We start from the raw sequence: 15,253 nt of genomic DNA, 5'->3' as shown, positions 1-15,253 counted from the left end.
TCTAGCCTATATATCTCTATAATTGCTTCCAGTCAAAGCTCCGGCTCCAATTGCTTCTTAACTTGTCTTATACTCAATTATCAAGAACACAAGATCACATGAACCAAAGATAACATATGCAAATCACAGACAAAGCTCTCAATTCACACAAGTAACAATTGCACTCAATCAAAGTTCAGTTTCAACTGCTCCTTTGTATTCACTTTTCTATCAAAATAGTGCTACACAATCAAAGTTTTGCTGGCACAATTTCTCTAGAGCTCTCTTGCATACAATAAGAGATGATTTTACAATAAGAGAGCACTCCTTTATATAGGCAAAAGAGTTGAGAAAAAGATGGAGGAAAAAGTGGGAGCAACTCAACCAACTTTGACCTAGTCTAACTAACATTAAAAATTATTGGATTACATACAACTGCACATGCAACTCGCATTACATGTAATTACATCTTTTCATGCAATGCATCCTCTTTGATCTACAAACAAAAATAAAAACAAAATAACAATCTTAAAGATTATGTTTTAGTGCCTTGAATTTGATGATAACATCACGCACTGTAGGAAGATCAGAAATCTCCATTGTCTTTGATATTGCCTATATCCTTACTGCATCTGCATATGTTAATCGTACAACCTTGGAATTGGCCGCCAAAGAATTTGCAAGTGTTTTGCCAAAGATTTATGCAAAGCAAATTTGTTCATTGTGTGGGAACCAAAATCTTCATAATCTAAATCAGCATTGACCCTGATTGTATATTTTGAAGTCATTCTTTCAATTGCAATCAGACTACCGTGTTCATCAAGAATCTGGCATCCCATTTGCTCTAAATCACATGTGATCTCTGTTTCTATTGCCTGGCAATCTCCAAGGGCTGCCTGCAACTTTGCTATCAGTTTTCTCAAAGTTTCTTCATTGTAGCCCATAAGTCCTTGATATCTAAAAAACATTTCACAGGATTAATGAATGTTGCATGAAACCATAGCATCTAGATCAAACTTAGCAATCTTGTCCCAGTCATTAAGAATACCTTTTAAATCATCAACTTATTGAGTCTATCGGTTCCCAAAACCGCAGATTGGAATCCGCCTAGTCTTGCCAACTCAATGCTGAGATATCCAACCGGTTATGGCCAACTTGACGGAACTGAATAATATAATCCGAGTTCCCTGCACTTCTGGCTCTGCAAGGCTAGTGCAGGTGTACCTGATCCTGAACAAATCAGTGAAGTACAAGATCCTTATAGCAGATTGGTTAGAACACAAATATAATGAAAAGTTTCCCAAACGGCAAGGATTACAGAAAACTTCAAGTTTGCAATTACGAATTAAGAATAATAGATGAATATATGAATGTTTTTAAATAAGTACAGATTAATGCAACAAATGAATATATTAATTCTTCAAAGGAAAGAAATGAAACAATTGCCAGCATATGGATTATGAATCATGAATAATATAAAGACCAATGCTTAATTAAATGGGCAAATAGAGTCAATATTATAAGTTGAAATGTACAACTTTATAAAGTTCAGTGTACTTAAACTATAGAGAAATTTATAATTCAAATGCGACAGATCAATTATACGAACGCAATTTTAAACTAGTCTAGTATGCGCTTTAACTCCTTTGATATGGAGACAAACCAGACATAGATTCGGAAACAATTAAATATTTCTCAATGATTATCAAGTTTAATATGCAATAATGACCCAGTCCACTTATCCGAATATTAAAATATTTATAGAATTTAAAAAATAATCATAAAGGACACAACTTAATATTATTTTAAACTCTAATGCAAATAAATAAAATAGATACACTTAAAAATTGTGCCGGAAATAAAAATTGCACTAAAGACCCTCCTTACAAATGATCCGTCCAATGCAATTTGACTCCAGAACCACATATAAGAAATATTTATTCAATAATCCAGAATCCATGGGCTTGGTTCAAAAATTCGTTCCTTTATCAATGAAAGAATATAATATATCCAAAGTGCTTATATAGTATGTAAAATTTAAAGAATTGTATAGTATGAATTGTCTCTCATTTCTTCACTCGTATTACATATCTATAAATTTTTGAGGGGCATTGGGTGCCTTACAAAGCATCACACCCCTTCATAAAGAATAACCGAACAAATTATCTTAAGCCCTATTTATAATACAAACAGTTGCCTGCTAAATGACTCACAACTAGTATATTTGAACCATAATAATTTCTTTCTTTCGGGCAGAAATAAAACACAAATTTCTCAATGAAGAAAATGCATTGTTGTCCTCCTTTTAGTTTCTTCAAGCTATCTACAATAACAATTCTCCACGCATATATACCTGCGGCAAAGACAAAGTTAGTCAAATATAAACTATCAAAGATTGATCAAAAAGATAAGCATATTCCTTCTTCGATATCCCAAATAAGCGTGACCAATAGACCCATGCCTTCTTCCGCAATTGTCCACGGTGACCTCTGATTTATTGCTGGATACATAGATTATGTCTTTCTTAGACACAGCTATTCCAAGCGTAAACTTCTGAACCCGTCACTCCTTGGTCTCTTTGTAAGCCGCTAGCCTTGGGTGCAATAATCATTTAAACAAATATGCCCCCTTCCTCATAGCTATTTGAAAAGTTTCGAAAATCAGTTCTCCTAGGAATTATGTCCAAGCTTCCACATGCGGTCATTCTCTTTGTCATCTGCAATTTAATATGTGTTTTGGTATGTGATTTGTACATGTCTTCAATCACTAACTTAATGTGGATCTCTGATTCAATATATTTCCCTTTTGCAGGACATTTGTAGGTATCGGTCACACCATTTCCAGTATAGTTTCCGAATATATTTTTGATGATGTGTGATTCAATTGTTGGGGGCACCTCTGCTGCGACTTCAGAAACCAACAGTTCTGTTCGCATCTGAATCACTAACTGATAAATGATTTACGTTAAAGGTATTTGGTCTACAATGCTTTGTATTTTGAATAGCAAATCAACGGATGAAGAAATGTTCTGGTGGATTATCCCTGCCACTGCTCTTTCCTTGCTGTATATTCTCCCTTCACAAGATGGTCTACAATACTTCTCTGGTGTGCTTATCCAGTACATACTCCACAACAATCTTTATATTCTTTTACAAGAATTTTCCTTTGATAACTCTCAATCAAAATGAGCACCAACTCGGTTATATAACAAATGAAAGATATTTTCATCACTGCATTAATTTGCAATTCTGTGATTTTATGTATACAGATATGAAAACTCCAAATTCTGATATGACAATGCTTTGTTCAATATTAAACATGCTAAAGTCTCAGTTAAGATACGTTAAGATACGAAGTATGCTTCAGAAGACATCAAATTCAACACTACTTCTCAAACTTTGTTTATCCTTGTTCTGCACCAACTCTGATTTGGTTTCTCCACACAATAGTTTGTATTATCCTCACAAAGCTTGACACCCCACTATTGAGTTTTATGACCTGCATATTGTACCCTTTCCAGATATATTCTCTTTTTTATATCTCATTGACCACTAGAAGTACATCACAGACATTTGGCAAAGCAGCACACCACACAATAGTAGCTAGATCAGAAAGCATTACAAAGACATAAGAAAGAAACCGATCTTCATCATTAAGGCAGTATGAAAAAGTGTAACAATAACATTATAGTCCCTCTCCTTGACCGTGTAAGTGTACCACTTTGAACACAGCACTTAAATATGAATCAATTAACACCACTCCTTCACACTTTGTGCCAGACTCCACTCTATCTGAGTGTACAAAAATTGAGTACACACTTGTTTATGTCCCAACCACTGAAGTGACTGGATCTTTATTCTTTTTCATGTGTTTCATAATTTGGTTGCAACAAACCATGTCTGTAGAGTACCAATATCACAAATCAACCCTGAATAAGAACTTTCAACATTTCTTCTCTACTGGAGACCCTAAATTTTGCAAAGAATTTGCACTCCATCAGAGTCAAGGAGGAAGTCAAATCTTGTTCCATCTCATCCATGTCTTTGATATGCCTAAGGACTTTAACCATATCTGTAATAACTTAGACACCTTCAGAAATAACTTCTCCTATCCAAGACTTGGCAACTTCAACTATCCTTTTCTCCCTAGATGTCACAAACACAACAACAATAGTATTTTGAGAAGATTGTTGCCAAATAACTTCATTTAAGTGAGCAACCTCACGTTTGAACTGATTTTTCTTTTCCCATAATTCATGGTTGCTCTTTGATACACTGGCAAGTGCTTGTTGAGCATCCTGTAAGTAACTAAGTCGTGATTGCTTTCTGATCTCTACCTTAGTGAACTTGTAATCAGAATGGGTAAGTTCTTCAACAGGTTTGTCCACCAGTGGCTCAGCAACCTCTACAAATTTAGTTTTTTTTTAATCAACTAACATCCTTGAAACAATCTTATCTTTCAAAGATTTGGACTTAGTTTTCTTTATAGGAAGGTTATCTAGAGGCACGACCACTTTCCTTCTCTTCATTGTGATCCAGCTTAACCATGCAGGCAAGCTGAAACTTTCATTTGTGGAAGTAGGTACAGTGGAGACCATTGGCATTGATCTTGATTGTATCTCTTTTGTAATTGAGAAAGATTCAGTTTGCACAATTGAATTCATAAGTACATGACACGAGGAATCTATCATGAACAACTCAAAACTTGTTAAGGATGTATCAAGTTGAGAAACTTGACCCCTTGTGAAAGTTGGAAAATCATCGAACACATTCCCCAAATGCTCATATTGTTCATTAGTTAAAATGGGAGGAGCTGCTGAAGATATAGGAAGAGCCAATGTATTGACTTTTGAAGTCAGGATGGAAGTTGTGAAAACAATGGAAAATGAATCCACATCATCATCTATTTCATCCAAAAAAGGTGCTTCCTAAATGGATGGTTCATGAGTTTGTGCAAGTCTTGGGGGAGATATGATCATAACTTCCCCTTCTTCTTCCTCATTTGCTTGATCAAGAACTTCGTCTGATTCTTCCTGTGATTCTTCCCCTAACTCCTGAACTGATTTAAAGATCTGAGATGATTTAAGTCCCTTTCTACCCTTTAACTTGAATTTGAGAGATTTTTTCACATCAGAAGAAGTGCCATCTTTACCTATGATTTCCAATTGTGGCTTCCTTCCAAGAGGACCAAAACTTCCATAATCCAAACCCAATTTCAGATTAACCCTTTTTAGGCTTTTAATTTTCAACCACTTGTTGATGTTTGCCAAAATTGATTGAAATCTATCAATGATAGATGTACCTTCCTTTCGCTGCCATTGAATAGGAAAAGGGCATCTTTTATCAAAACCAGCTTGATGATATTCTGGATCAAGAATATTGCCTTCATCTTCGATTTAAAAATCTGACGAGATCTCAAGCGTGTTAAGATCAATGATCTGCTGCAAAGTAAATCTGCAGTAGTCCATTTTCATTGTATCCAATTATGTCTGCATTTCAATCCAAACATCTTCGATACAATGAACATGTGTAAAGGCCCTCTTGATTTGAGAATTCATTTCTCTGTAATCACAGTCAAACCTGACTTTGAATCTCTTCAATGTGATCAACTGAAGTTCTGCTTCCATAGTTTTTGCTTTGTGTACAGAATTAATCATATAATTACCAACTATCAAGGGTTTGGCAGAAGAAATACCAAAACCTAGCCTATGCAAAGCATGTTGACCAAATTGAACTTCCATGAGTTATTTGACCAATTCCATTAAAATGATCTTGTCAATAGCATACCTAGGTAAGGTATATGGTTCTCCTTTAAAGTATCCAACCCTCAAGTAAGTAAAGGTTGGAAACTAGATAAAGATATAACCATATTGATTTATCTTCTCCCAAGCTTCATCAGATACCCTTTTGATGGACAACTGTCTATCAAACAGACACCAAAAATGCAAAAAGAAAGCATCCTAAACTCTTCTATAATGGTACCTAATATTAGCCAGAGTAATCTGATCATAGTAATCCTAAACTAGAATTTGACGACGATATCCTTTGGTTGAGAGTCCAAAAAAAGATCCCATGGCAGCAGCAATATAAACAAGGTAGGAATTCATGTAAAAAGGTACAAAAGTCCCTACATTGAGCATCTACTGACAAAGTGCAGTGCTGATTAGTTCTCCCCAAAAGATATGTTCCTTATTATCCATGATCTAGAAAATGAACTTATACACCGATGGTTCAAAATCGCTGGAATCTTTGAGACCACAAATCCTGCTGAGAAGGATAATAAGGTCTTTGTAATCCTTCTTGAAATTAGATCTATGAATAGTCTTTGGCCATCTCGAGAAGTTGTTTCTCTTGGAATCCAACCAATATAGATTCACATATTTTTGATAATTTCCCTTATTCTCATTCCATATCCCTAAAGATGACTCTTTAGTCAGATCTACACACTCTGCATTCTATGGCACTTTGAAAATCTGCTCTAACTTCTGGATCAAGGCTTACAATAATATTGTCATTAGCATCCTTGATCGTCTTTGACTTTGGACTGAAACGCTTTGCACATCCAAGAACAAATTCTAGTTCCAGGGCAGCCATGGGAAGCGTAGACGCCAAGTGAATATGACTCCTTTTGATATGTTTCATTTCATGACTAATAGGCGCTTCTACCCTTCGCAGGAAATCAGTCATGTCTACGTGTCCAATCTTTGTATCTAACACATTGTCAATAATGTACGTGACGTGAGATTGAATTGCATGAGCCAACTCTTTATCGAATTGGTATTTCATTTTGCCTTTAGATTTTGATGGTGAGGACATCTCTTGTGCTTGCGATGCAACACAAAAATTCGCAAATGTGAACATATCATCAGAGGATATTGCCATAAAAGGTTGATTCAAAGTATGGTTTAGACACTTCAAGGATCCAATGAGATGATATCAAAAGGAGATATCATGCATATGCAAAAGATGGAAACTAGTTCATGAAGTAAGAAGGAAAAGGGATGGATATGCTTTGAAACATGAAAGTTGAATGCATGGGAATGCATGTGAATGAAAAACTCTTGACTTTAAAAAGTGAATTGGGTTTTGAAGATGTCATTGCACAGAAAGTGGATTACATGTATATGCAACATGTAATAAGGAATGGAAAGTGAGATGACATGAGAATGTGGATGGAGAATGAACTTACATATACATGCGTGTGAAAGATAAGATGAAATGTGTTATGACAAGGAAAGTGGAATTATATGTATGTTGCTCATGAAGTGTAAGTGCATATGGAAGGAATGAATGCAATGTGCCTTGAAGAGAAGTGAGTTTTTATAGACGTCTTTGAGGAAAGGTAAAGTCCAAGTACATGGGAAAACATGCACATGACATTTTTTGACATTTTAAAAGTGACTTTTAGTCAAAAACGGGTTCTCAAGGTGCAATAACATGTAAAAGACTTTTCATGTAATCATAACATGCAATTGGGCACAGAAAGTGAGATGCGTGAAAATGAAGAATGAAGAATGAGATTACATGTATGTGCGGATGATGGATGCAAATACTTGTAATGGAATGTGAAGAATGAGATGTGAAGTGTTGTGAGATGGAAAGATGGAAATGGAATGAAACAATGCTCTTGCATGAAATGAAAGGTGGAGTAAAATGGAACATGCTCAAGTTCTTGAGAAAGAACTTGCAACTTCTTCAAAATGAAGAAAAACCGAAATGTAAACAAGCAAAACACAAAAACAAATACAAAAGAAAAACGTACCTTTTGGCAAAAAACTCAAACATGTCAACAAGCAAGCTACTTCAATATGCAAATTGGAATTTGGAGTTTGGAGAAAATCCAAAAACATGAAAATGAACCATTTCATCATTTTTAAAGGAAAAATGCACTTTCCATGGCATCTAAATCAACAAGTGTAAAGCATCAAGCTAAAACATGCATAAAATCAGCAAGATAAGCATGAAATTAATTAGCAACAAAGAAAATGTTCAGTTACTTGATGATTATATGCAAAAAAATTAAGGAGAAAAAAACTCCAATTCTGAAAATCTTCAAACAACTTGGACTTCTTCAACCTTGCAAAGAGGAATTTGTAATGTACGGCAAATGAGGCGTTTTTCATGCCCAATCCTGAAAACGTGCCCTAAAAATCCTCCCAACTCCAACATTTTCATTCAGAACAAGAAAATGGGACATTTTAGGAGAAAAACGTGATTCAAATCTGCACTTTCATAAGTCGTTTTTGTCATTGAGGAGAAAAAACATATTTTCCAATGACCAAGACATGGATTCATACCTCCAAACGCTTCTTCAAAATGCAAAAACGTGAGCTAAGAATGGCAAATTCTGGGTTTTTTTGCCAAAACGTGCCCTAGAATGGAGTCAAAAAAGACGTTTTTTTGCATGCAAATGCAATGTTCGTTGCATGAGAACACCTTCAAATGCAAAAACGACCCTATTGAGAAGATCTCCTTGATTTGGTTTGAAGAAATTTGAAGCTTCCAATCAAAAACAGGTTCTTGGAGGGCAAGTGCATGGACTTTTTCTCTCAAACTTCAAAAAGGGGTTCTAGAGAGGCAAGTGCATGCTTTTGAAAGCAAATTGCACCTTTTAGGTGTGATTGCATGTTTTAAATATGCATTCAAGGTCAAAACACACCTTTTAAGTGCTTTTACATGTTTTAAAAACTTGCAATGAGCCTCCTTTAGGCCAAATGCACTTTTTAGGTGCAATTACATGCTTTGAAATTATGCCTTCTAAGTCCAAACGCACCTTTTAGGTTAGATTACATATAACATGTAATTCTCACCTTTTTTATGTCATCGCATATTTTTCATGCACTTGCATGCATTTCCTTCAAAATCGCACCTTTTAGGTGCAATTGCATACTTTTTATGAAATATGCTTGTAGACATGGTGAAAACAACTTGAGTGATGAATTAAACACATGTTAATTTGATTTTTGATGAAATGTTACTCAAATAGGACATAAATAGTATTTACACTATCATATTAAAAATATAAAGTGCAAAAATTAATTTAAAAGTGATATTTGCTAGAGCATTTGAATTAAAAATCAAAAACTAAATCAAACTATATAGTTAATATAGTCACTTAAGTGAAAAATCAAAAAACAACTCAACTTAAAAATACAAAATAAAGTGTCCTATAGTTACTTTAAGTGAAAAATCAAAATGATAAAGTAACTTAAAAACATAACATTAAGTGAATTTAAGTTCTATTTTTCAAAAAGTGAATGTCAAATTAAAAATATAACGATATTTTTAATTCGTACAATTCCATAAAAAAAGGTCCACTTTTGGGGCACTAAATTGGTCATATTTTTTTATTGCCAACTCTGATTAAGCCCTAAGATAGATCAAATCGAAGGAAAACCCGAAAGCAATGACTTGAGCAAAACCAAAGGACTAAAAACCAACAAACACACACTCAAAAACAAAGAAAAAGACGTTTAAGTCCTCAAAAATCAAGCATAGGCTTGACAAACAGAAAAACAAAAAAGACTTGACGAAAGCCTTCTGTAAAAGAATTTGTTATATAAATTGGAGTTAATTGATCAATCAATATTAACCAATTGAATAACAAATTCAACTCAGAGAAAAGAGAAACTAACTTGAAAAAGTTTTGTAATGTTACCTACATTTTGTGGTGATAAAATGCAGGACAACAAGTAGCATTGAAAGATGCATACCCATAGGAGCCAACACAAAATTATAAGGATCAAGCTGCAAAGACAAGGTTGGCTGGTGTCCAAATGGAGAAGCTAAATGAGTCAAGAAGTTATAGCAATCTGAGGAGTGTGCCGCCACATTTGCAACAAATGATAAGGTCACTTGGTCCTTGACCAATTTTATTTGAAACTTTGTGCTACTATTCCAAACTTGATGAATCATGAAATTTAATTTATTGATATTCAGAAGAAAAATAAAATCCTAATACTCTAAAACATAGTTCCAACAAGCATTTGATGTTTCGAACCAACTAATGTAAACACTTCCGTTATATAATACTTAGCTCCATTACAGAAACATCTTACGAATTTTTATTTATTAGTGCAATCCAAACAATAGCAGACCAAGAGTCACCACTTAGAATTCCATCTTAGATGTCAGTCATTGTGGGGATTTGAATTTGGGTTTCCACAATAACAGCTCAATGCTTTAACCACCCAATCTCAACCCCTTGAATGATATTCTGAATTTTACATAAATAATAAATAGCAAGTTCTTCTACGTTTTTATGACTAAATTTTCAAATATTATATAGAATGTGCATTGTCATCCCAAAAACATTGAAAAAATTGTCATCCTTGGACCTTAACAGTCATCCCCAAGTTTCCCATCTACACCTGCTGACCTTGAGATTTTCTCCTGTGTGCTTCTATAAACCTATCAATTAATATGGTGAGTATAATCACATTCTATAATTTCGGTATACTGAAGCTACTGTTGAGTATGTTGTGATATCAGCTAGCACGCTATTGATGTCAAACAAGTCTGCACACTTGATGACCCTGAAACTCTCTCATTTCTATGCTTGCAATCAACTAGAACATATTATTGTAAAAGCATTGCATTGTCAAAGTTAGACAAAAGGAAACAAGGAAAAAATAAATGACTTTCTTCTAAATTTACAAGTGATGGAGACAAAAACAATAATAAATTAGGATAAGTATTGATGCCAAATTCAGAAGAACTACAGTCATGCACAGGAACAGATGTCATAAAAAAGCATTCAACATGTTGATAATCTGATAAGAAATAGATTTTCTGGATCCGTGAATATGCAAGATAAACTATCAAACATACATAAAATACAAAGGCACAAGAGAACAGAATAGGCAATGAAGGAATATAAAGAAAAGCACACCTACAACGAAAATTTATTTTACAATGTAGATAAGTCAATCACTAACAGCTCAAACTGTCCGATACATATATATTTAAGCCAATATAACTCACATGTTTATACAGTTCCGAGGAAACTGGACAAATGTACAAGACCAACACTCTATTATGTTCCAACAGATAGTTAAGTTCTGAAGTTGCAATGCCAAATAGGGTGCTCTAGATTAGCTTTATGATCAAACTTAAAATGTGTTGAATCAAAATAATAATATTAATGATGCAAATGCTGAGTCAGGACTCATTTAATTTTACCAAACAAAAGCATTTGCATTGAGGAGGTCATTTAGCTCTTTAACATAAGAAAAAAGAATGAATCAAAAGTATGTCATTTTATACCTGAATTTCAGGACCGCCAGCCTGAGAACCAAACTGACGTCTCACAGCACTGTATCTCACAGCAATACAGACAGCCCGTGAAAGATAATTAGAAGCATCTGCAACAATACTCTGCCGCACATAAACCATGGCTCCATATACCAGCTGCCTGGGGACATCAGATTGGACATACTTTCCTTCTCTAGTAACTCTAGAGAGCCTGCCAAAATATGTCACTAAGTTGGAAAATGTTTTGAAAGCTATATTTCCAAAGTTATCTATCAAATGTCCAGCTTGTGTAAAGACTAAAGTTTTTTGTATTTAAATGATTATAAACTCCACATAAGAGTTGATTTTTATTTTCTACTTGTTCAACATAAGGCACTAGTTCAACTCAAAGAAGAGCACTTCTCCAACAAGCTAATAGAAAATGTGCATACCTGAGGACATGCTAATTGAAAATCAAAAATCAGTTGCAACTGGTTTCCTACAATTAATTAATCTCACTTAGATCAGCATGTACCTTACCTTTATGATTTCTCCCTTAGAAACTGGACACTCTCAACCATTTCAGACCTCACTGATTGTAAGTTATTTCCAAATATAACTCTCAATCAATGTTCTTGGCATATCTTGTTAATCCTACTTAGACAAGCATGTAGCTTACCTTTATGATTTATCCCTTATAAAACTGGACAGTCTCAACCATTCCGGACCTCACTGATTGTAAATTCTTTCCAAATATAACTCTCAATCAATGTTCTTGGCATATCTTGTTCTTATTTTTATTGTACACATGGTACAGGCTAAAATTCAGTTGTGTACATTGTTGCAGCCTCTAACAAGGATAACTGATGCAGGCAAGAGTTATATTTATTGTCTTAATCTTTCTAGAGCGGCCATTTTTGGATTCATCACTGTAATAAGCATTTTAAATTACCAACCCTAAAGTGCAGCATTTGAATGTATAAAACATTACAAAATTATAAAAGCATATTGATTTTTACAAACCACTATCTATCTATCTATATATATCACACAAACAAGACTTGGACTCGGCAAGGCAGACCCAACTCGGGACCAGGCAAAAAATCTGCAAGACTCAGTGGGGCTTGGCAAAATACCAGTTTCTAGTCAGTCTCGCCTAGAGCGAGTTCCTAGAGAGTCTTAGGCTCCTAAGACTTGGCGAGGGTTGCTCAGCTCGGAACTCGCTAGGACTCTAAGAGTCCTGGAACTGTGATATATAAAACGGAATAAATATTTAGAGATCTAAGCGTCTAAGGTACCTTTCAAGTCTTTTTCATTTTGTGATTATTTTTATTGAAGAAGATTGTTCTTTGTTTGTGATTATTTGATTTAATTGTTTAATTTTAATAAATTTATGGCATGCTCAATTATCAAATTATATATAGCTTTGATCAATATTTTTTGACATATTGTTATTAACTTGCTTAGGTTGCTGAGACCCGATTTGCATCTCATACTATTGTTATGAGACAACTTGTCAAGGTGCAAGGGGTATTGATCTAAATGGTTATTTGAATTTCCAACCAATGGGGTGTATGGAAGGCTTCACATTTAGAGAGGGCACAAAAGGTCAATGTTAGTATTTTTGCTTGATATATTTCTTGTTGTCATAAATGTGTCTTAAGGTCACAGATTTCAATCAGATTATATCTTACTCACATTAAGGACCATATTCAATGTGCTTGGAGGCTCTTGCTTGGGCAGATGTTTTCTGTGAGATTTCATTTGACCCGATGACATGTGTGTGTGTGCAGCCAGCTTTCTAAGGTGTGCTTGGTGTATAGAAGCATCTTAAAGTATGAATTTCACGACAGTTAAACCAATTCTTCCTCGGCGCACGATATTCACTTGCATCGTTCATTTTGTTTGTTTCTGTGCACTGCATCTTTGAAAAGGTCTATTCATAATTTCATATACATCGAACAGAGATTATGATCATACGCACAGTTGTAAAAATGACAAGTGACTATGTCCACAACCGCTTTTGGATTGTAACAACACTAAAATGATGCAAAAACATACCATGTTAAGAGATGCTATGACAAGTGTGTTTCATCAGACCATATAGCGAGTGTAGCACATAGGTGCTTCTGGTATGAGAGATAAATGATGTTTGCTTAGAAGAGTCATTTTTTAACAGAGAAGGACAGGGAATTGTTAATGCAGAACTGCATGCGAACAAGCATGCAGAACGTACTGGTCTTGGTGAAGAAACTCAATGATCCAAAAACTATAATGATTAAAAATCAGACTCAATGCTACAGGATAAAAAAACTGGATGATAGCTGCACTAGTGCAATTCTGTATGCGTTTTTTAATACTTAGATGTGGCGTGTATTTGCTGCAGCAAATTGAAGTCGTAAGAGTAAAGATGCTGTGTCAATCTTGAAACGGCTCAATCATCCTTAAGCATATTCAGATGTGGTGTTTTTTATACCATTTTTTTATTGAACTTGTACTATTCAAAAACTCTGGAGTAAATAAAGTGAATCTAAGTGAGTGGGATTTGGTACAATTAAAAAAGGAGGTTAGTGTTTTTTTGTATGCATTGAAGTTTGAAAGGTGTATAAGATTGAAAAAGAGTATTGAATGAGTTTCGGGTCTGGGGGTTGTACTGAATACAGATCATGAGTATGAGATCATTGTTCATTGTCTGCAGCTGGAGTGGACGACAGAGTTGGAAGAAGTTGAAGACTTCACTCACACAAACAAGGTATATGTGAAAGAGATGTGCAATTAGATTCCAGTGGGGAGGAATGTACCTAACACACAATGAACAAATTTTATTTGTCAGATGTTTATTTCAAAAAAAAAAATTGTCTCATGTTTGTTTATATTTCTAAGCATTATGTTTGGCATAAAAAACAATAACTGTTTTTCCCTTTTTCCCAAACTAGTTCATCTTTCGAGATTGCTGATTTCTCATGCATTTTCCCATTGTAAAGCCAAGCTATTGAATTCCATTCATAATTGCTATTTTCCATGAGAATGGAATACAAGTTACAACTATGAACATATTAACTAACAGATGGTATTGTATCCCCTTCTTCCTTAAACAAAAGCAAGCTGCTTGGACTCATTAGAATTGAAATTCTAATATGCATGTATATGTGTTCACACAAGAGAGAAAAACTCAAACATTAAGTTATTTTAAAGTTTTTAGTGCCGTATCTTATCCATTCCCTTTTATAATGTTACCTAAAAATGAATATCATAACTGCAAATAATATAGAGGGAAACAGCTCGAATTCTTATTATTATGGTAGATCCTGCATACCTCATCAGCATCTGCTTACGAGGTATTCGAACATGATCAAGTCTTAGGAGACCATTGTCCATGGTATTGTATCCACCATTCCCAAACTTTACGCCAATATCAGCAACAGTAACTCCCGCAAGTGGTTGATGATTTTCCAGACTTCGTATTTGAACAAGAAAAGCTGTGTACCCAAGAACATAATACATAGTTACTTTTAGTCATTAATAACAATCAAAGTAAATTTCCTGCTTCTACCAACTTATACGGACTCTATCTATGCTCTGTGGATCAAAAAACATTGTTAATTCGCTGATATAAACTATGATGATAAATCCAAAAGGAAACTATATTTGAATTTTTTAAAGATAAACTTACCATGCACTCCATAGTCACAACCATCTGTTATGAGGCGAGCATATACAATCGCATGTGTCGATACTTTGCCTAAGCCTCCTGGCCACCACTTTTCACATGTACACAGTACAAGAATAAGGAAAGGAAAGTATCAATAGTCATATGCATGAGGTTACTTTACAGGTTCAGCAAGACAAATTGAAGTAGAGGTAAGAAGATAACAGCAAGAAAGTTGAGAGATGCTATGGAATTTTGAGTTGCTATCCTGCCCTTGGCCCAATCAAGAGACTGTTCAGAAGTAAAAGTCCCCATTCAAATTCATTTACTTCAAAATTCCAAAACTATTCCTTCTTTGAGATACCAGTGATCAAAGGTATCATTGAGTCCATGA

General features: G+C 34.6%; 1 protein-coding gene across 2 annotated transcripts in view; it reads right to left on the bottom strand.

Moving 5' to 3' along the window:
• The window catches only part of LOC149552236 (peroxisomal acyl-coenzyme A oxidase 1-like), a 192,641-nt gene that overhangs the window by 120,180 nt on the left and 57,208 nt on the right, over window positions 1-15,253 (bottom strand). For both annotated transcript variants that reach the window (XM_089787758.1, XM_089787757.1), the window contains 3 exons: window positions 14,884-14,971; window positions 14,527-14,689; window positions 11,244-11,442 (listed from right to left, as the gene is read on the bottom strand). In XM_089787758.1, coding sequence (XP_089643884.1) covers window positions 11,244-11,442; window positions 14,527-14,689; window positions 14,884-14,971 — 450 coding nt within the window. The remainder of the gene's footprint in view (window positions 1-11,243; window positions 11,443-14,526; window positions 14,690-14,883; window positions 14,972-15,253) is intronic.

Source organism: Cupressus sempervirens, chromosome 6 (genome assembly GCF_028749045.1).
Source record: "Cupressus sempervirens isolate cs-2001-9-10 chromosome 6, ASM2874904v1, whole genome shotgun sequence".
Classification (NCBI taxonomy): domain Eukaryota; kingdom Viridiplantae; phylum Streptophyta; class Pinopsida; order Cupressales; family Cupressaceae; genus Cupressus; species Cupressus sempervirens.
The sequence above is the reverse complement of the archived record's forward strand: the minus strand, read 5'-3'. Positions and strand labels throughout refer to the sequence as shown.